Source organism: Chanodichthys erythropterus, chromosome 14 (genome assembly GCF_024489055.1).
Source record: "Chanodichthys erythropterus isolate Z2021 chromosome 14, ASM2448905v1, whole genome shotgun sequence".
Lineage (NCBI taxonomy): Eukaryota > Metazoa > Chordata > Actinopteri > Cypriniformes > Xenocyprididae > Chanodichthys > Chanodichthys erythropterus.
In genome coordinates, this window is record NC_090234.1 from 20797366 (window position 1) to 20818683 (window position 21318).

Sequence of the window (21318 nt, forward strand, 5' to 3'; positions counted from 1 at the left end):
TCTTTTTCACAATCTTAACTGTATGTTATGCTTAATGTATCTGTAAACAGGAACACAAGGAACACTTAATACTAATGAAATTAAATGTCCAAAAAGGCTGGTTTAAAGCATTTAATTATATTATCAGATTTTCTGTGACCAACTAATTATGGTAAAAATAAATAAATAATAACAATAACAATAAAAAAAACATTATCTAACTCTTTACATATGAGCTAATTAAACAACAATATTTTTGTTAATTACAGTGACAATGAATGAAGAACTCAGTATTTGTATATAGCCAATTAATATATTAACAATGGAGAGACTACAATATATAAACTATGAATAGAAACTAATAGTTTTCAAATTTTTGTATTTGTATACCCATTATAAAGTCAATTATTTTGACAGCTTGACATAGCCAATGTATTTTTGTTATTTATACGTATGGTTTATTCCATCCATCCATCCATCCATCCATCCATCCATCCATCCATCCATCCATCCATCCATCCATCCATCCATCCATCCATCCATCCATCCATCCATCCATCCATCCATCCATCCATCTTCAGAACACAAATTAAGATATATTTTGATAAAATGATTGCTCAGTGAGGCCTGCATTGACAGTAAGTTAATGTACACTTGAAAGTGTAAAGTCACGTGATTTCAGTAAACGAGGCTTCATTACATCATAAGTGTTTCGAAATTTCAGTGGTTCACGTGACTTTGGCAGTTTGATACACGCTTCGAACCACTGATTCGAAACAAAAGATTTGTAAAGCTTCGAAGCTTCATGAAGCAGTGTTTTGAAATCACACATCACTAGATAAATGACTTTATTCAACAATAAATAAAGTCATTATTTAGTTTTTTTGGTGCACAAAAAGTATTCTCGTTGCTTCATAACATTAAGGTTGAGTCACTGAGTCACATGAACTGTTGTAAATATGTTTTTAGTACCTTTTTTGGGCATCTGAAAGTGTTAATTATCTTGCTGTCCATGCAGGCCTCACTGAACCATCAGAATTTATCAAAAATATCTTAATTTGTGTGCTGAAGATGAAAAAGGTCTTACGGGTGTGGAACGACATGAGGGTGAGTAAATGACAGAATTTTCATTTTTTGGGGAAAAAAAACATTTAAGTATCCATAAGGAATGAACATCTTTATAAACTTTTTTCCTAGAAGATTTTATTAAGCAGAGTTTTATGAGACAAATTATCATCCATTAAATCAGAAAAATATTAATAATAATTTATGACCAAAAAGAAACAATAAAGAAAGACATATTTACACTATCTTACTGAACAATGACGAATCACCCACCTCATTAAAATGCAGCGGCATTAGTCAGACTTCATTAGACAGAAACCTCTCTGTGAATCTTCTGTAACGTCACATCAGCACTCACACCAGACATTACTGGTAATGAATGCATGACCATAAAATGATTACTGTCTCTCTCTGGTAAATGTCGCTATTGTTCATAAGTGGCTTGTATAGAAGCGTTTGTGTGAGTTGGAGAATTTAATGCTGTCTTTCAGACAGATGGGCTATTGGTGTTCTCCACGGTCCAGCAGCACTGTCCTGTGCACCAGAAAGGAGGCAATTGTGACAGCAGGAACATCCGTGCAAGGCAGTGGAGGGAAATGTGTTGTGGCCGCAAGAGCTTTTTTCAGTGCCAAAATAATTACTTTTTTATGCCTAACCTCTTTATGAAATCAGATTACAACTTTTTCTGGATAAATGAGCACATTATAACTGAATGTAGTACACTAGAGATGCAACAATATGCATGATGAAATACAATGATGAACTGGTTTGTTTGCATATTGGAATGGGGAACACCCTTGGTGTGATATTCTTAACAGTGGAGTAAACAGTTCATGAAAACATTAAAAGGTGCCGTAGAACATGTTTTCAAAAGATGTAATATAAGTTTAAGGTGTCCCCTGAATGTTTCTGAAGTTTGAGCTCAAAATACCCCAGAAGATTTTTTTTTTATTCATTTTTTAACTGCCTATTTTGGGGCATCATTAACTATGCGTCGATTCAGGCTGTGGCCCCTTTAAATTCTCGTGCTCCCCTCCTCGAGCTCATGACTGCCTTAAACAGTGTATAAAGTTCACAGAGCTAATATAACCCTCAAAATGGTTCTTTAAAAAGTGTTCGTCATGCAGCATGTCTAATCGCGTAAGTATGGTATTTATTTGGATGTTTACATTTGATTCTGAATGAGTTTGATGGTGCTCTGTGGCTAAAGCTAACATTACACACTGTTGGAGAGATTTATAAAGAATGAAGTTGTGTTTATGAATTATACAGACTGCAAGTGTTTAATAATGAAAATAGCGACGGCTCTTGTCTCCGTGAATACAGTAAGAAACGATGGTAACTTTAACCACATTTAACAGTACATTAGCAACATGCTAACGAAATATTTAGAAAGAATTTACAAATATCACTAAAACATCATGGATCATGTCAGCTATTATCGCTCCATCTGCCATTTTTCGCTATTGTTCTTGCTTGCTTACCTAGTCTGATGATTCAGCTGTGCACAGATCCAGACGTTAATGCCTGCCCTTGTGTAATGCTTTGAACATGGGCTGGCATAAGCAAATATTGGGGGCGTACATATTAATGATTCCGACTGTTACGTAACAGTCAGTGTTATGTTGAGATTCACCTGTCCTTCAGAGGTCTTTTAAACAAATGAGATTTATATAAGAAGGAGGAAACAATGGTGTTTGAGACTCACTGTATGTCATTTCCATGTAATGAACTCTTGTTATTCAACTATGCCAAGATAAATTCAATTTTTAATTCTAGGGCACCTTTAAACAAGTCAGCCTCACATCATTAGTCTCAATGTTATGTACTTGAAAATGACTGCACTAATAAAAAAATACCACTATTGGTAATGGAAGAGTATTGGAACTTGTACTTGAAAAATGGTATTGTGCATCCCTATAATATAATCTCTCATTCATACAAAAACCAGACGTATTAGTCACCTGAAAACATATCTCTAAACATCATTTTCCATCATCCTGAGGGATTTAGCACTGGACAGCACTTGCGATTATAGTCCATATCTTCCAAGCGAGCCAGACAGAGCAACAGGAGCTCCTAACACAGAAATATTACCAGTGCAATCCCTGCCATCTGGGATCGAAGACTGGCCAGTTGGGTTTATCGCATCAAAGATCCATTAATTCATTTTGGAAAGAAGGGTGGGACAGGTGGTTGTAAATACATGGAGGAAAAAAAAAAAAAAAAAAAAAAACAGACCTCTGGAGTCAGACAGGTTGTCTGCTCCAAGCCACTGAAAAATGACAGAAAGGGAGGAGAGACTATAGGGAAGAACAAAGAGAGGTAGAGAAAGAAAGAGTAATAGAGAGAGGTACAGACAGACAGACAGCAGTATGGAAAAGGAGTCTGAATAGTAGTTTTATAAGAGTTTCTGTTAGGACTGCCAATTTTAACACATTAATGTAATGCGAATAATTATAAAAAACAATCATTCTCTTATCTGTACTCAAATCTGTACTCCATCCCTCAATAAGGCATTTTCCAACCATCAGAGCAATTCAAGCAGAAAACAAAATAATATTAACAATATTTTGACTTTTAAAGCATATTTTGTCTGTCCAATAATTTCATATACAAACAACACAGTCTTTGAAGTATACTTTTTTAGAAAATACTGATATATGCAAATAACACTTGTGATTAATTAAGCAGAATACAGTGTCATTAATTTGATTCAATTTTTTAATCATCATTTTTTAATCATTTGACAGCCCTAAGTATTCTGTTGGATGGACAGACAGAGGAAAGAGAGGGAAGCAAAATGAAAACTGGTACAAAACATACCTTTTTTTCTGTTAAATGCCCGGTTCATGCTTGAAAACGCTCCGTCTCGGCTGCGATTTCCTGGAATGTGCCACCTCTACCTGGCGGGATGAGAGCATATATGGAAATTTACTCCATGGAGTCTGAGAAGCAGAACTACATGCTTCAAAAACACAATTCTTTGAATTTGCCTTAAGGATAAACCTCCTAGGGTGTGATATTGCACAAAATGTACTGGGTTCACAAGAATAACACCTTTAAAAAAAAAAAAAAAAAAGTGTTCACAAAATTATTTTGGGAAGATAAACAAGAAGTACTACAGCAGGTAGGGGAAATAACAGTCAAAGCTATAAATATTATGGGTAAATATGCCATTCATAGTTCAAATATTTGAACATTAAGTATTTGTGGAGGATGGTAGATGCAGCATGGTTTCAAAGGTTAGATAGTGAAATTAAGGGTTCAGAAAGAGAAATAAGCTGAAAACACCTGAAATTGATTAAGATCCCAATGAAAATAAAATTGACTTATTTGAGGCCATCTATATCCTTATGTATTCTTAAAGGTGCAGTAAGTGATTTCTGAGAAACGCTGTTGAAAAAGGATCGGATCGAGCACCAAAACACTTGTAGCTAATCAGCAGTAAGGGGTGTATACACTGATTAGATGGGAGGTGCCTTTGTTGCATAACATGTTTGTGAATTTGGGGGCGGAACTATCAAGATAGGGGTGTGATCCTTTTGTGTAGGGGCATGTTTGTTTTGGCGATTTCAAATATCAACAGTGCTTCTCAGAAATCGCTCACTGCTCATATATAAATTTACATATGAATTTTTATCAAATGAAATATTCTCTAGAATGAGAATTTCCCTTCCCCCGATGCAACCATTTGAAACTGAAGCCTATATTGGCTACTGAGAAAATGAGGAGAGATCTATGCTAGGGCTGCATGATATATTGAAATAAAATCGATATTGCAATAAGACTTAGTGAGATTGTCAAAACTCGCAGGCTCTGATTTAATTAAATAAATATATGCGCTACCCGTTTCAGAGTAAGGTACAGTATTTACACAGCTGATATCATGAGCTGCACAAGTGTAAATGAACACACAGTGCCGCGCATATTTTTATTCGTCAACAACCCATAAAATAAAAGCTTGATGAGTTACTGTTTGAAAATTAAGACGTAAATGTTAGTATTGTAATTTTACAGTAAAATAACATTTTATCACTCCACTTTTTATTTTACAGTACAATATGTTATTAGGCCTACAATATATTTTTTTATTTTGTTTAATAATAATAAATAAATAAATAAATCACAAAATCAAATAATTTTTATTTTATAGTCATTAAATAAGTCAAAATCAAGGGGAATGTAGCCTATGAAAACTGAAGTGGAATTATATTTAAAAAAAAAAAATATAAACACTAGAAAAAAATTGGATTAGGATTTACTTAAACAATTTGCATTCAGAAATTGCTAGTAAACAAATAATTTCAATGAAACACCAAAACATTGAGTGTGAATGTGAAATACTGTAGTAGAAAAACTAGTAATAATAATGTTTTATTTACAACAAAAATAAAGTAATACAGTAAAGCTTTTCCTAAATTGTTTAGCCCTAAAATATTTTGCAATTAAAAAGTATTCAAAGTAAAAAGTAAATTTAAATTTTATTATTATTATTTTTTTATTTTATTTGCATATGCACACCACAACGAAAATAACCCACTCAAGAATGATTAATTCTTTCCAAAAATAGTCATTTTTTTATATACTGCAATATGTCTGCACAGAAAAACAAAATATCACACTGTCATTTTTTTTCCCCAATATTGTGCAGCCCTACCCTATGTGCCACTCAAAACATCCTGTTTCAATAGGAAAAACAATGTAAATAACAGAAAATGGTGCTCATTCCAGTGGGTCTTTAAGCCTTTAAGACACTACAGCAAAAAAAAAAAAAAATGATGTCCTAAATTCTTTTCACCACATACTAGTTCCTAAGCTTCTCCTTCTCATGCATTGTTAAACATCAGGAGATAAGCTAAACCAACGACTTATACAGGCTATGAGACTAACTATTCAAATGTTAAGCCCAGTGGGCAGACATATTACAATAGCACTGACGGATGGATGAATGGTGAAAGAAGAGATTGCAAGACCTCCCCAGGGAGTCCATGTGCGCATTACTGATTTCCCTGATGCAGGGAAGACAAATCCTTTTCATAGAGGCTCTCCAGTGAAATGTATCTTTAACTTTATAATGACTTCAAAGGAAGCTCATCACACCCACTGTCTGTCTGTGATTTAGCAGTCATCTTAACTTGAACATGACACAGAGCATGTTTTTTCCTGGGTATGTTTATCATTGCATGATTTCACTGAGTTTATTGTGTAATCATGCTAATAGTGTTCATATCAAAATGCAAAAAGACATTAACAGAAAACTGCAGACATTTTATATTCTGGTTATGAATAACTGAGTTGTCTTAAGATTAATTGTCAACTGTCCATGGTGAATATGAAGTCCACTTTTTTTCTTTTTTTTCCTAGTAAACTGTTCTCTCCTATCAAACATCATAGTCAAATAGTAATGAATGTGTGAAAAACAGAAAAGCACCCTTTTATGTGCTGTCCTAACAGGAAATGCTGTTTTGATATGAGCAAGAATTCTTTAAACAAGTCCTTTCACACAGCATCTTGCAAAATAAGCAGTGTAAGAAGTGATGCCTATGATTTTTATAGTGTTTTCATGTGAAGGGTGTGGTGCGTCACTGGAGGGAAGCAGTAAATTATAGTATTTTAGGATGACATCTTGGCACAGGAGAAAGTGATATAAGGTTTCATGACAGAACAATGCATGTTTGTTTTTTTTTTAAATCTTAAACATATCATTTCAACCCAATTTGTACAATCTACATGATGATGACAATATGTGAGCAGTTTAAAGGTTTGATCCGATTGAGGCTCTTTATGACTTTTTATTTGCATAATTGTGCAAATAAATGTCTTTGTCTGTATGTAAAATTAGAGTCAGAAATTATGAAATTATGTTACACATATACAGGCACATTTAGGCCCCCAAGTGAACAATAAAAACAGACTGACAGACTGCCAAGTTTAAATGCAAAGGGGCTGAACTGGAAGGCAGGCACTTGTATTTTTATTCACAGGCAATTGAGCTGTCATAAAGAGCCATGGAGAGTCAAACGTACAAGGACAGCGGTCATCACTGACTGAGCAGGTGAAATCACGAGTTTGTCGCGTCACCCCTGCCAGCTGCCTAAAGAGACCAAGAACTGGAACAACTCTGAAAGAATTCATAAATCATTAGGAGTTCTGTCACAGTTCAGAAAACTTGTGAAAAAGGGTTGACATATATAAACTGAGCCATATTTTTGGTCAACATAGCACAAATTACCTAACCTATTAACACATTTGCTCCACAACTTCACAGGTAAACCGCCCATATAATTTCATTACTACATTCCATAGAAAGCGGGGAAAAAAAAAAAAAAATTGTGGCTGTAATGCCCACTCTTTCCCAGTTATTCTGCTACGCAATATTATCTTTTGCCTGGTCACACCTGGGCAAACACCTGGCTGTGCTGTCCACCCACCTGACTGACAGCAGCTGTGTTTGCTCTCCGTTTATCACTTCCTGGCTGGTCACTCTGTCCCACAGGAGAGACCCTGAGACCTTCCTTTATGCTGAGCTGCAAAGTTTGCTGATAATATTTAGTATCTTCAAAGTGAACTCCGGCCTAGGCATGTCTGAGAACCCAAAGCCATTTATAATGGTTTGGTGAAGGAGCTACGGTCCCCCAGATATGAGGTCTGAGGTGGCTTTGGTCCTTTTTGCTGGATTAAAAATGAAAATATAGTTGCAAACAGCAATTATTGGGATCCAAGTGCAATTAGTCTCTTATCTTAAAAGCTCACAAAATAATTAATTATTCTAAAACAATAACAGCTGGTTTTTTTTACCAACACATTCCATTTAGGAATTGTCCATTTTAGTGAAATAGGCCGTTTTGACAAAGGAACTCTAGACTACAACATTCTGCAGTGTATTGAACATAGATCGGTCAAAGAGCTTAAAAGGGTTACTTCACCCAAAAATAAAAAATTTTCTGTCATTAATTACTCACCCTCATGTCAATCTAAACCCATAAGATCTTTGTTCATCTTTGGAACACCAATTAAGATATTTTTGATGAAATCCAATAGCTCTCAGACTCCTCCATATCAGCAATTTACCACTTTCAAGGCCCAGAAATGTACTAAAGACATATAATAGTCCAATTATATAATAGTTACAAATAGTCCACGTGACTGCAGTGGTTCAAATTTAATTTTATGAAGTGACAAGAATACGTTTTGTGTGCAAAAACAAAGCATTTATTCAACAATTTCTTTTCTTCTCTTTCATTCTCATACGCTGTTTACGTTCAGCACTTCCGGGTTCTACATCAGAATGCCGACTCATTATTGGTCGGCTTCTACATCAGCATCACATGCATACATTGTGCTGCTCACGTGAACAGCATTGCCCAATACTGAGCCAGCATTCTGACATAGTACCTGGAAGTGCTGAACATAAACAACGTAGGAAAAAGTTTTTTATTTTTTTTATTTTTGTTTTTGTTTTTTTCAAAAAATTCAATATGTTGGAAAAATGTCTTAAATGTGGTTATAGGGGATAGTCAAAATTTCAATGTTTTTTTTTTTGCTTTAAAGTAGCACAATTTATGCACCCTTTACTCTCATTTAAAGCAGAAGCTACAACAGCATCATTTCTGGAAGAAATTTGGTTTTAAAAGAGAACCTTTTAAAAACCTGAAAGGACTATTAGAAAAATGGTGTTTCTTTGAAAATTCTATTCAACTATAAATAAATAAATAAATAATTTTCAAATAATTAAATAAGATTCTATTTATGTCTTATAAACAAAAATATTTTGGGAAATGTTTCAAATAATATTCCTTAACAATGAACTGAAAGTAAAGTAAGAACTAAGGAGGACAACAAACATTCACAAATCATACTGATGTTTGGAAATTAAAAAAAAAAAAAAAGTGACCTACTTCCTCACTAGGATTTCTTATATGATCATGTTCGAAGATTCAAAAACTCAAAGCATGCAGCAGCTCAGGATGAACAGAAGAATGTAAACATCCACAGCCACAAAAAAGAAAAAAGAAAGGTTAAGGCTGTTCAAAGCTGATGAGCATTCCACTGATATGACCCATATCTGAGTCAACACTGCCAGCATTTACAACAAAACTACACTTCACCACCTCAACTGCATTGAGAAAAACAAAATGAAATAAAACTATCTTTTGTTTTCAACAGAACCCCATTCATTGAGCTCAAATAGCAAACATTCAGAAACAATGTTTATTAATTCAACCCTCTGCATTCCTTACATGGATCAGTTGTTATTCACCGCTGAGCTCGGAGCCATACTCCAAACACTCCTGTCCTTTCTGTCAAACCTCTCCACATAAAAAGGCCAACATTCTTACCAATAATGAGATGAGATTTCCAAAGCACCAGCCAGTGTCTTCTGCCAAAACCAAACCAAATGAGAAATCCAGTGGAGAGCGTTTTTAGACGAAAGCAAAAAGATGGGTGAAATGCGACTTTTTCGCTTTCACACAAGCTGGGATACTGAGAAGGAAGTTCCAGCAGTGCTTAATAGTTTTCAGCTGTGGGCCAGATGGGGTTATGCGAAGTACTAAAGTAAGAGGGGCGGCGGGTTTGCAGGCAAAATAAGGTGTCTCATGAGTGTGAGAGAACCTCTTGAAAGAAAGGAGACAGGAAGAATGAAGGACGGAAATAAGTGCTGTGTAGGGGGGAAAATATTTAGATTTATATCTCTGGAATACTTCATTCCAATTGGCCAATCACAGTACAGCACAATCAAATATTTCTGTATGACTACTAAACTTTATATTTGACTGCTGTTCATGGTTCCATACTGGCGTTACCTTTTCATTTAAACTTTTTTCCCCCATTTATTTTCCTTTTCAACATTAGAATAAACAATTGGCACCATCTTGCCACTCAAAATGTAGTAACTGACCAACACACTTAAAAAAAAGTTTCCAAAAGGGGGTTTAAATAATGTCACAGAAGAACCATTTTTGGTTCCCCAAAGAACCATTAAGTGAATGGTTCTTAATAAGAACCATTTTTTCTTAGTGTGAATAATATTTTAATAATCAAAAATGTTTATAAAGAAGAATGTTAAGATGTTAAAAGTTCTTAATGGAACTTTAAATGCCAATAAAGAAACTTTATTTTTAAGAGTGAAAGCTGCAAGATGTTTTTTTTTTTAATTAATTAATTAATAAGCAAACAAACAAATAAATAATTATTGGTCAGTAACTTTACAATAAGGTTCCATTTATTAACACTGGTATCTGTTAATATTATTTAATGGACCCAAGATAACTGACAATGGATGGCTGTATTTTTATTAACGTTAAAAAACATTAGTAAATTCTGTAACAAATGTTAGTTAATTTTAATAAATTATCTTACTTTAACTAATGGAAACTTATTGTAAAGTGTTACCATTTTCCCCAAGAAAGAAGTATCCTGCAGCTTTCGTTCAGTGTTGGCAAGGCAAAAATAACCAGTGTAAGTAATTAAGGACATTAACTCACTAAAAACCTGCTGAACAGATGAAAACAACAACAAAAATTCCACCACAAAAAAAAAAAAAAAAACCCATCAGCCACAAAATTTCTGGTTCATACTTCAGCCACAGAGCAACTTGAGTGCAAGACAGTGGACTTTGGCAGCCAACGGTGCTACGCTCACTGAAATATGACACTTATGCCTTATTCAACATGTCACAACGGTTACAGATGACCAAGACACTAGGCAGACAGCAGACATGGAAATGTACAGCTCATATATATGGTGAAAAGTACAGCCATTCTCTCTTCTCATCTCCAAAAAAAGTAGAGTGGTCTGGGTGGGGCTGTGTTAGTCTTGGCATCAGCAGGTCTGAGAATATTTTTAAAAATTCTTTTCCTTTATTATCCTAAAATTTGTTTTCCTTTCCATCATTTCGCCCCCACCCGCCTTGTGTGGACAGATGTGGGGAGGGGAAAGTAATGCATTTAAGACTTTGGCATTTTCTATTTCGTGCGGTAAAAGTACTTATTCTGTGGTTTGGATCATATGCTTTAAGAAGTGCAGAAGTAGTCATAATCTTGCATGCACCTGGCTGACATTAGTAAGAAATGTTGACAATTAAATGTTTATCTTGTGAAAATCTGATAACATTTACAGATGAGCCAGGAAAGAAACTAGCATAAGCAGCATCAACAATTTGACCTTAAACAACTACTAATGAATGCAGAAACACACAAATGTGATACAAAATGGTCGACTGTTCATTTTAATGAATCAATTTCAAAGAGTTTCTCAATGATTCATTTGTGCAAATGTTCACAGAAGTGTGGATTCCAGTCCATATGTGCAATAGTGCAACAAAGGGACATTAAATGGACTTGCACATTCTGCATACGGTCGTCCGCCAGAAGCTAGTTATTTGAATTTAGAAAGTTTTAAATATGGATACTTTTCTTACAAAAATGCATCGTTTCACTTCAGAAGGCATTTATTAACCACCTGGAGTCGTATGGATTGCTTTTTTTTTAACGGATGGATGCATTATTTTTGACTTCAAAATTCAAACATTATAATCCTTGGAGGACAAAGGATGTTTTTTTTTAAATATATCTCTGATTGTGTTTGTCTGAAAGAAGATAGTCATATACACCTAGGATGGCTTGAGGGTGAATAAATCATGGGATAATTTTAATTTTTGGGTGAACTATCCATTTAAGCGACTATTTCTGCAGGTTACAAGTGACTTTCTTTATGAGTGAGTCAATTAATTGTTCATTCAATTGATCCATTCAAAAACATTGATTCATTCAGGGACGAAACAAGTGAATGTTTTATGAGTGAGTCATTGAATCATTCACTCAACAGATTCATTCAAAAACACTTTGTGTGTCCAAAATTTCATACTGTCTGAGTAGGGACATTTGAATTTGAACAAACTTTGTGACCCTTAATAAAAGGTATGTTCTATATAGTGTGAATATGGGTAGTATGAATGAAATTTGGACATACTATGCCATGTTCTTATTGTCATGTGACCTACCAGTGTCAGTTGCATAGCTTCACTGCCATTCATAAATCCTCACCTGGGGCCTCATTGGATAGTAAAGTGCACATCGCAGAATCTCGGCGGAGGTAGTAGGTCATACAGATACGTTTCACCTACTGTTTTCTGAATGCTTTGTATTCTGACATACTACTCTTTTGGCATACTGTTTTTTTGTTGTTGTTTTTTTTGCATACTACAGTATACAGTGCACTGTAAAACCCAATAAGTTCAGAATACTCAAAACATTTGAGGAAACTTATTACCTCAAAACATTTAAGTAAACTAACAAATTTTTTTAAAGTTGGTAGAACTTAAAATTTTTGTGACAAGTGGGGCGGGGCTGAGAGCCATGGAAGCGGATCAAGGCCAGTGTGGTGCACTGTGGTGTCTCTCACTAACAATTCCGTCACCAGCATCCCTTTCCCAACTCGTCATTATGTTAATTACATACAGGTAATTTACATAAACATCACATTCAAATCTTGGTTAAATGTCAAATACACATGCTATTATAACTATCAGAGAGTCATTACGTACTTGCATACATGTAATCAAACAACATATGTGGTCTTAAATGTTTTGCAGCTCATCCTCAACCTAACCACAGGCTCTACTCTTCACCACAGTGGTAACCCTACAAAACTAACATAACAGAACCCCCCTGAATCCTAACATAACAACATTAAACATTATCTCATATCTCCATATGTTAATCTTGTGCAAAAACACACAAAATGGTCTTATATGGTCTTACGCAAAGCATGCTGGGAATTAGAAATCTGCTGCAGCTCAACTCAATCATATTAAGTTCAGCTTACTACAATGAAATTTTGAGTTCATGCTACTTTTTTCTATTAAGTACAATGAACTTTCATTATTATTTGAGTGAAACAAACTCATTTAATTTAATTAATTTCACTGTTCGGTTTTACAGTGTGGGGAAGTATTCGTTTTCGATTTCAGACTGGTTTATTCTTTGTTACCCTGAGATGTGCAATTCTGCAATGTGCAATGTGCAAATGGCTTAGTTTGGAACTGTTTTCAATGTTGTGTCTACAATGTAAGTTATGTAGTATTAATATATAAAGAGATAATTTAAATAACAAATATGAATATACATGACTGGACTTCAACAATAATAAACAGAGAATATTGTTAAAAGTCAGAAAAATATTGAGATACATCTTTAGCTATATTTCCTCTATCTAACCCTAAACTCAAATGTGAAACTGAGAAACAGAGAGAATTTATGTATGTCGATACATTGTCTCAGTGACTTGCAGAAGATGAAAAGAAATGGGTGGGTGAGGAGATCTTGGCTGGGAGAAAGAGCAGCAAAGTCTTGTTAAGGTCGGAAGCTAGCTAAGGTAAAAGTCTTCGTATTTCTATTTTTGCTTTACCCCATCTTCCTTTTCTAGGAATGTACTTGTATCTGTATCTGATCATGGCACAAAAAAAGGTATTCAAATCAAATTCCTAGTGAGCTGCCTACGTAGGTAGCAATTTAAGGAATCATTGACAAGCTCTCAACTTGTTTATGAGGGGGGGACCAGCAGTAGTCCTGGCTCAATTGGTTACTTGGCTGCTTATATTTAATGGTATGATAATCTTTGAGATTAATCTCCCCTGCACTTCATGTAAGAATCAGTTTTTGCTGCCTTCAAATCAGCCACTTATAAAGTTAAAGTGGTTATAATAATTAGGATAAACAGGTTTTGATGAGCTGTAATTAGAGAAGAACTCTTCAAGACAAACCATGCCATCAACTAACAGCACAACTCCAAGTTCGAGCAACAGAGCATTTTTCAATAGGTCAGCTGTTGACATTTCTCCCTGATTCAAGAAGCAGAGGAAACCAACTCAGAAACAATTAAAATAAATAGACCAGATCTTGTTGCTAATTCAGTGAGCAAAGATGGTCTACACTCTTCAATAAATTGAGGTTTAAGGTTCAGCAGGATTTATTCAGAACTGCTTGAAAGGCCAGAGTCTACTGATGTCTCCTGATATGTTTTTATAATGACTCAGGCTGCTTCACACAAAAAGAGCACTTAAAAGAGCACTAGAAGAGACAAAAGAACAATGAATAGATAATTTAAGAAATCCAGAGCCATTTTTCTGCTGAAAATTTGAGTGCTTCATAATTAGACAGTATTTATAGACAAATATATAAAATGACAAGGGAGGAGCCCCAATCTCACAACTGCAGGGTCCAAAATGAACATTTTGCCACAACTACTAATGACGAGGGAACTGAGAAAATTTACTGAAAAATAAATATTTCTTAGCAGCTATGAAACTGTTGCATTATATGGCCAATTCGGACCTCACTCATATGAATTCATACGATTTGTCTAAACTCCAGTGACGGGTAGGTTTAGGGGTAGGTCATTTGTCCGAATTCATACGAATTTGGCAACTAGTAAAGTATGTACGCTTTAAAAAAAAAAGAAAAAAAAAAGACAAATTTGTACGAGTGAGGTCATGCGAATTTGTACGAATTAGCCACCTTGTAAATTACGTATGAATTGCCGTGATATCTGGTTGGAAAAACAATGAAGTGGACTGACTCCATCAGTGGAGATTTAATACCTCCATTTAAATCATTCATTAGATTGCATTGTGAGCTACCCTTACTTGGAATTGGCACTTCAAAGTGTTAATTTTGCATCATGTTTCAGAAAATAAACACATGAACACTACACTTCAGATCCAAACAATCAATATGCTCAGTGCTACAGAAGCTACACTAGAGAGCTTTTTATGTTTACAGTATTACTGTAGGGGTCATTTAGACCATTTCTTCCCCACATCCCCAAGTCATTCACCTAAACCAACAAAGCATGGCCTTCTGAAGTAACCACATGATGATCTTTTTAAGCAAAACCCTCAGCTATACTGAGACAGAACATGTGTTTACAACCACCAGTGGATCTTGAGCAGGAAATGTGGGATTCGGCCTCAATGATACACTTACAAATTGTTGCAGCTGAGAGCTGAGAAAATTGAGCTGACCTATCTATCCACTCAGACTATAGCTAGCAGGAAATGAAGTCCTCTGCCATTCAATTCAAATAGCACACAATGAATACAATATGCATGTTTGCTTTGAACAGTTGACACTGATGTGGCTTCTTTGAGGAAACATTTAGGCTTTAAGTGTGGATATGCAACAGACAGACAGGAGGAGGCTGAGTATGAAAAGAAAGTATGAACACTTTATGAAAGTCTGTATACAGCATGTAGCTCCCCCACCATTCAAATGTTTTGAAAGAATGCAAATTATGGATTAAATTGATTTAAATTACAGTAAAGTGGTGAGCAAGACTCCTTTCAAGAGATTTTTATATATAATTTTTTTTTTTTAAAGTACTGTGCAAAAGGTCTTAGGCACGTCAGTATTTTCACCCCCAAAAAGGTTTTAAGCCAGTTATTTATATCCTTTGTTGTAGTGTGTCAATAGGAAATGTCCGTTCACATTTCCAAACATTCATTTTGCCATTAATTGTAATAATCCAGTGAGATTTTTGAATACACAAGGAGTCTGACAACAGACGGTGCTCCACATGGAGATCAGAGCTCACCATCATCAAATGCATCTGTGATTACATGAAGAAACATATGAAACTGAGACAAACTAAATCCAGGAGAACTGTGGCTGTGTCTCCAAGAGATTTTAAGAAACCTGCCAGCAAAGATACCTGAAAAATTATGCCCAAGTGTACCTGGACAAGAGCTGTTTTAAATGAAAAGGGTGCTCACCCAAAATATTGTTTTGATTTAGTTAATATAAGTTAATTGATTAATAAAATCTATTTATAACAGTATTTTTTAAAAACATCCTCACTTTACAGCATTTTTACACAAGGGCCTAAAACTCTTCACAGTACTGTATCTTTGCAGGAAGGTTTCTTCAAGCATCTTAGAGACACGGCCACAGTTCTCCTGGATTAAGTTTGTCTCAGTTTCATCTATTTCTTCATGTAATCACAGACAGATTCGATCAGATCTCAGTGTGGAGCACCGGCTGTTGTCAGACTCCATGTGTATTCAAAAATCTCACTGGATTATTACAATTAATGGCAAAATGAATGTTTGGAAATGTGAACGGATATTTCCTATTGACACACTACAGCAAAATATATAAATAACTGGCTTAAAACCTTTTTGGGGGGGTGAAAATACTGACATGCCTAAGACTTTTGCACATTACTGATTATATATATATATTCTCCATGTTATAAGTTAAATCAAATCTACTAAATTGTACAATGAACTATGTTTTTTTTTTTAATAATGCAGAAAAAAAGAAAATGGACAAGTAGAGACTGTTTACTTTGTCTGACAATACAGTCCGACAACCCTCCAAATGTAGCCTCTCATACCCCGTGATTACCTCTCTCTGAACCTGCAAGGTCGCATAACGTGGTCCATCAGTGAGAGAATCAGAGGCTCCTGCTCTATATCTGTAAAAACTGAATTACAGCCAGCTCACTCTGTCAAAGCCAATGTACCCGCTGCTGCAGAGCCAATGGATCATGATCAAGTGAACCCAGAACATAGAAAAACCCACCAATGTTTAACCCTCTCTGTCTCTTACACGCACTTCCGTCTAGACCACAGATGGGAATGTGCTGCATTTCAGTTTCAAACAGTTAACACTAATGAGAAAGGAATATAGAATCTGTAAACACCACACTGAGGAGACCTAATTGCCAATTAGAGTCAGTTTGCAGTGGAACTAACAGAAGTTATGCAGCAAACATGAGAAGGACCTTTCAACAGATGAAATGCCATTTTTGATCATCTCTGTGAGCATCTAATTTATCATAGACCATTTCCTTTGCTGAAATCTGTGTTACTTCAATACATATTTATGGGTGAAATTGATGCCAGTAAAGACAATTGCAGTGTCAAAATTGAAAGTCTAAGTGGCACCAGTGCTGTTACTGACTGAAGTTGGCAGATATAGGTCAAGACTTTTTTCATATTCAAGAGAAGAAGAATGGAACATATTTCCTGTGGGACAAATATGCAAAATATTATGCGACTTCAGATGCCACATCACTGGAATGAATCAAAATACATAAAATCATGCAATTCTACAACCAAAATTGAGAACAACACCACTGCACTATCCTAGCCACCGTGGATAAGACCTAGTAAAACTGTAAAAGTTTGCATCACTTCAAAAATGGGAAAAAAAAAAAAAACTTCTAATGCTGTTATTAATGCAAAGAAGCATCTCTAGACAATGCCACTTGAGACACATGTAAAAGAATAATCAAATACTGCAGCCCTTATGCAGACAAACATTGCCAACTACAAACTAGCTCAGTGTTCATCCCAAAGGGTCCCAAAAAATAAATCACAGACAATGAAGATCAGAAAATCTGGTCCCAAGTGGTCATAAGTAACTTAGAATGAAAATGGACTCAACACCTTCTCAATTCTGAGAAGATAAATTTCAAATGTACCGCTGGGCGAAGACAACAAAACAATGTTCTGAGGAAAACCAACTAGAAAATGATCAATCCTTCACTTAAATATTTAGAATCAATGTGAAGCCAAATAGCTCTGGGCGTACATGAAACCTACAACACAAACCAGAGTAATCGGGTCTCATATAAGCGATATCATAATAATTTTAAGTCAAATTTCTTTGATAGAAAACAGCATGATTGGAAACCATGGGAGGTAAAAATGCAGTGTGACTACCAGGAGCTACAGTCAGAAAGTATATTACCACAAAGAACACAAAACATTTCATCAGCTAATAAAGCATGAGATGGGATTTCATGGTCTTGAGAGCAAAGCAGGCAACTTTGCCTCTTCTGAGAGAAAAATTTCCATATACTTTTTCCTTTTAAGTGATTCACAACTCTCCTTAGCCTTAGTCAGCAACCACAGTTCTCAAAATCTCCAGACCAAGCACCACATTACTGTATGCAAACAGGAAACGAGATTTTCTGCTGATGATCCTGCTGAAACTCTTGAAGGTATTTAACATTCCTATTTAGAATGCATTTGAAAGGAAGACACTGGAATCCTCGGAACAATATCTTCCAGAGTTGCACCAATTCATTTTTTCATTCATTTTGGTATAAAAATACTCCCTAGACAAACTATACTGCCAATCCCAGCAGACCTAGTCTTAAATTTAACATTCACCCAAAATATTAGGCCAAAAACACTGTGTACATGCTGTGGGATTCAATGTGAAAAAGCTGCTTTAACTTCCTGCCCACAAAAATCCAACACTCCCCCCACATCTGGTGAAACCATACACGTAAATGTAGGAAAAACATCCAGGCAGGGGGCAGAACATTTTACAGACAGAAAACCGGATGGCCTTGAGCATGTTTAACATCAAATACACCCATTAATATAGAAGGTAGTTGAGACATGATGACCTTAAGCTAAATTACCTATTCTACTTCAAGAAGATGCCAGTGAAGAAACATTGTTGTGATTAGTGAAAACTGTCAAGGTCAACCATAACTCTAAATTTAAAATATGTGAATCCAATTTATTTAAAAGACTCTCAGGACAGGTCATATATAGTGCACGACCACTGGGATAAAGAAGAGCCAGTGAACAAGCAAAATGAAACCCGAGCATTTGGAGTTCCTGTGCAAATCATTCAGTCCATTCTTGAATACAGAACGGTTTGCGAATAATTTTCACAGAGATTCAAGTTTCTGCTGGGCGAACCTTTAAAAGTATGTGTGAAAAAGATTGTTTAGATAGCAAGTCAAGGAGGTGCATTAAGAAAAAAAAAAAACTGGAAGGAGTGAAGGATGAAAGTGTGAATCAAACACAGACCCTCAAAACGACACAGGCGCTGTCCTGAGGACTGTTCCAGATAGACTGATCTTTCTGCTGTCATCAGCAGAAAAGGCCCACAGAATATGACAGGCATTTTGTCTTCATTTGCTTCACATGAAGTAGTTTGAGAGCTCCTCAAACACACCAGCGGAATATGCAAGAGCCTTTTTAATACTACTTGAAGATGTCAGCACATCAAAATTTCTATACTTATGGAGGGGAGGAAAATGTGAGTGACATTAAATGTAAATTTTAGGACAGAGGGAAATTGTCCTTCAGCCCTTTTCAACGGACAAGCAAACACCTTAAGGATACTAATGGATTCAGTGAATTATAGACAGGCCACATCCTTCTGTTAAAAGCAGAGATGTGAAGACATGCCAAAGTAGCACCATGCTTGGAAAAAAAAAAAGTTAAAGAAATGGGCAAATGGTTTGGTGTTAGAATCCTCCATGATTTTACAAGGTTTTAAATGGAAAACGTCTTTATTCTAACAGATTTCTCACTCTAAAGGGATACTGGCCGAAGTAAAGCCCTTTAACCCTACTAAGTGCTCCAAGCCACATTTCCACCACAGTCCCAATGCCAATGTTCTGGCATGGGCAGATAAGAGCCTCAAAACCTGCCACAGAGACCACGACAGAATGAATTTTGGAAGCTATTGGAGACAAGCTTCCAAGAACCAGACACAACCTTTCCATCTATTAAACCAGTTAACAAATGCTTGTTAAAACTGAGGTCAACAGAGCCAAACAACCATCCCCCCACTGAGCAACCTTAAGGAGCACAAACGAATGATTCTGACTGTAAACAGCTTCAATGAAGCTTCGGCCTAAAAAGGAAACAAAATCAGTCTGAACCTTAATATTCAGAGAGGCCCTACGCCATTATTGTTCTTTCAAAGCCAGAGCTAATAAGTCTAGAGTGCTGAGAAAGAGGGAGGATAGAAACAGAGGTAGAGGCTACATTACTGCCTGACCCAGTTAGAATAATTGATTTCATGTGTCAACTGAGTCAAGTTAAGTTGAGCAGTAATTCCGAGAAAGCAGAATGGAATTAATCAGGCTTCAAACCTGAACTGCAGACAGGGAGACCTCTGCCTGAAAATTCCATAGGCACAAAAGACAGGGAGTATTCACATTATCGATTATACAGTATACTTGAATTTCATTATTTTAACTAGGAGAGTTTATCAAAAAACCCTGGATAAGAAATTGCATAACATATTGAAAACAAAAAACAGACTTTAGCCAAATGTAGGCTTGGAAAAAACAACTTTTGTATTTTCCATCATAAAGAGTATGATCAACTTTCACTGTCTGGTAAATACTGATTATTCTTTCTTGGCACTTGAAATTTATACATGTAGCACGGTTGCGCTTCGGACGACCCGAGTTTGAGTCCCAACTCGTGGTCCTTTCCTGACCCAGCCCCACTCTCTCTCCAGCTATATGTGTGTGTTTGTATCTGGTTTCATGCTGATCAGTCTTTACTGATTTCCATCAGAAAGAGCAGAGGGTGAAGGTTGTATTAGCAGAGCAAAAGCTGTACATAAAATATTGCAATCCACACAACATAATGGGAGACAAATTGGAGTTCAAAAGAGGACAAATTGTTGGTGCCTGTCTCGTTTGCTCATCTGAGATCAGGACAGCAGATATTCATGATCAGGCTGCTATAACAACCAAACCTTTGGTCACTCGTGACAATGACAAATGTAAGCTTCATTGGTGCCAACAGTGCAAATCTTGGGCAGTGGACAATGTAAAACATGTATTGTTCTCTGAGGAGTCCACCTTCACTGTCTTTCTCATATCCATGGAAGTTACAGTGTGGAGAAGATTCAAAGAGGCTTAACACCCAGACTGCTGCGTGTACAGAGTGAAGCATGGGGGAGGATCAGGGATGGTTTAGGCTGCAATATCATAGCATGCTCTTCTGTGTTTGATGGGCGCGTCACTACCAAGGACTACCGAACAATTCTGGAGGACCATGTGCACCTAATGTTAAAAACATTGTACCCTGAAGTGGTACCATGTATCAGGACATTTGTGGAAAACAAATATTTAAAGAATCTCTCAGCATTTTTTTCAATTTTGCTAAGTCAGTGGGGTCCAATGTTGTTTCAACCAAGCAATCTTCAAAATATCCGTTCCATTGAAGAAAGAAATGCATACAGTTTTGGAAAAGATTGATGACACAATTTTCACTTTTAGGTGAATGACCCCTTTAGAGTGTGCTAAAGGTACAGCTTCTGTGAATACCACAATATCCATTTGAAAAGCAAAGAAAAGGCTTCAAATAATTTAATATAAGGTCTCTGTTGATGAGCCTTAATGGACTTCTGCAGTATGTCTGTCTGCTTGTGCACAGCAGGATGTTCACCTATAAACAGCAGTGAAAAACAAGAAAGCAGCTTTCAGCTCTGTTTTGCA

At 35.9% G+C, this 21318-nt stretch overlaps 1 protein-coding gene across 5 annotated transcripts in view; it reads right to left on the reverse strand.

The window, feature by feature from the left end:
- Nucleotides 1-21318, reverse strand: part of gulp1a (GULP PTB domain containing engulfment adaptor 1a) — a 57218-nt gene that overhangs the window by 14725 nt on the left and 21175 nt on the right. For 3 of the 5 annotated variants that reach the window (XM_067409339.1, XM_067409343.1, XM_067409341.1), the window contains one exon: nt 3871-3950. In XM_067409339.1, the coding sequence (XP_067265440.1) occupies nt 3871-3898 (28 nt within the window). In that variant the 5' untranslated portion in view covers nt 3899-3950. Of the gene's footprint in view, nt 1-3870; nt 3951-7073; nt 7098-9386; nt 9538-21318 lie in introns of those variants that run through there. The other 2 variants (XM_067409340.1, XM_067409342.1) reach the window with 2 other exon arrangements.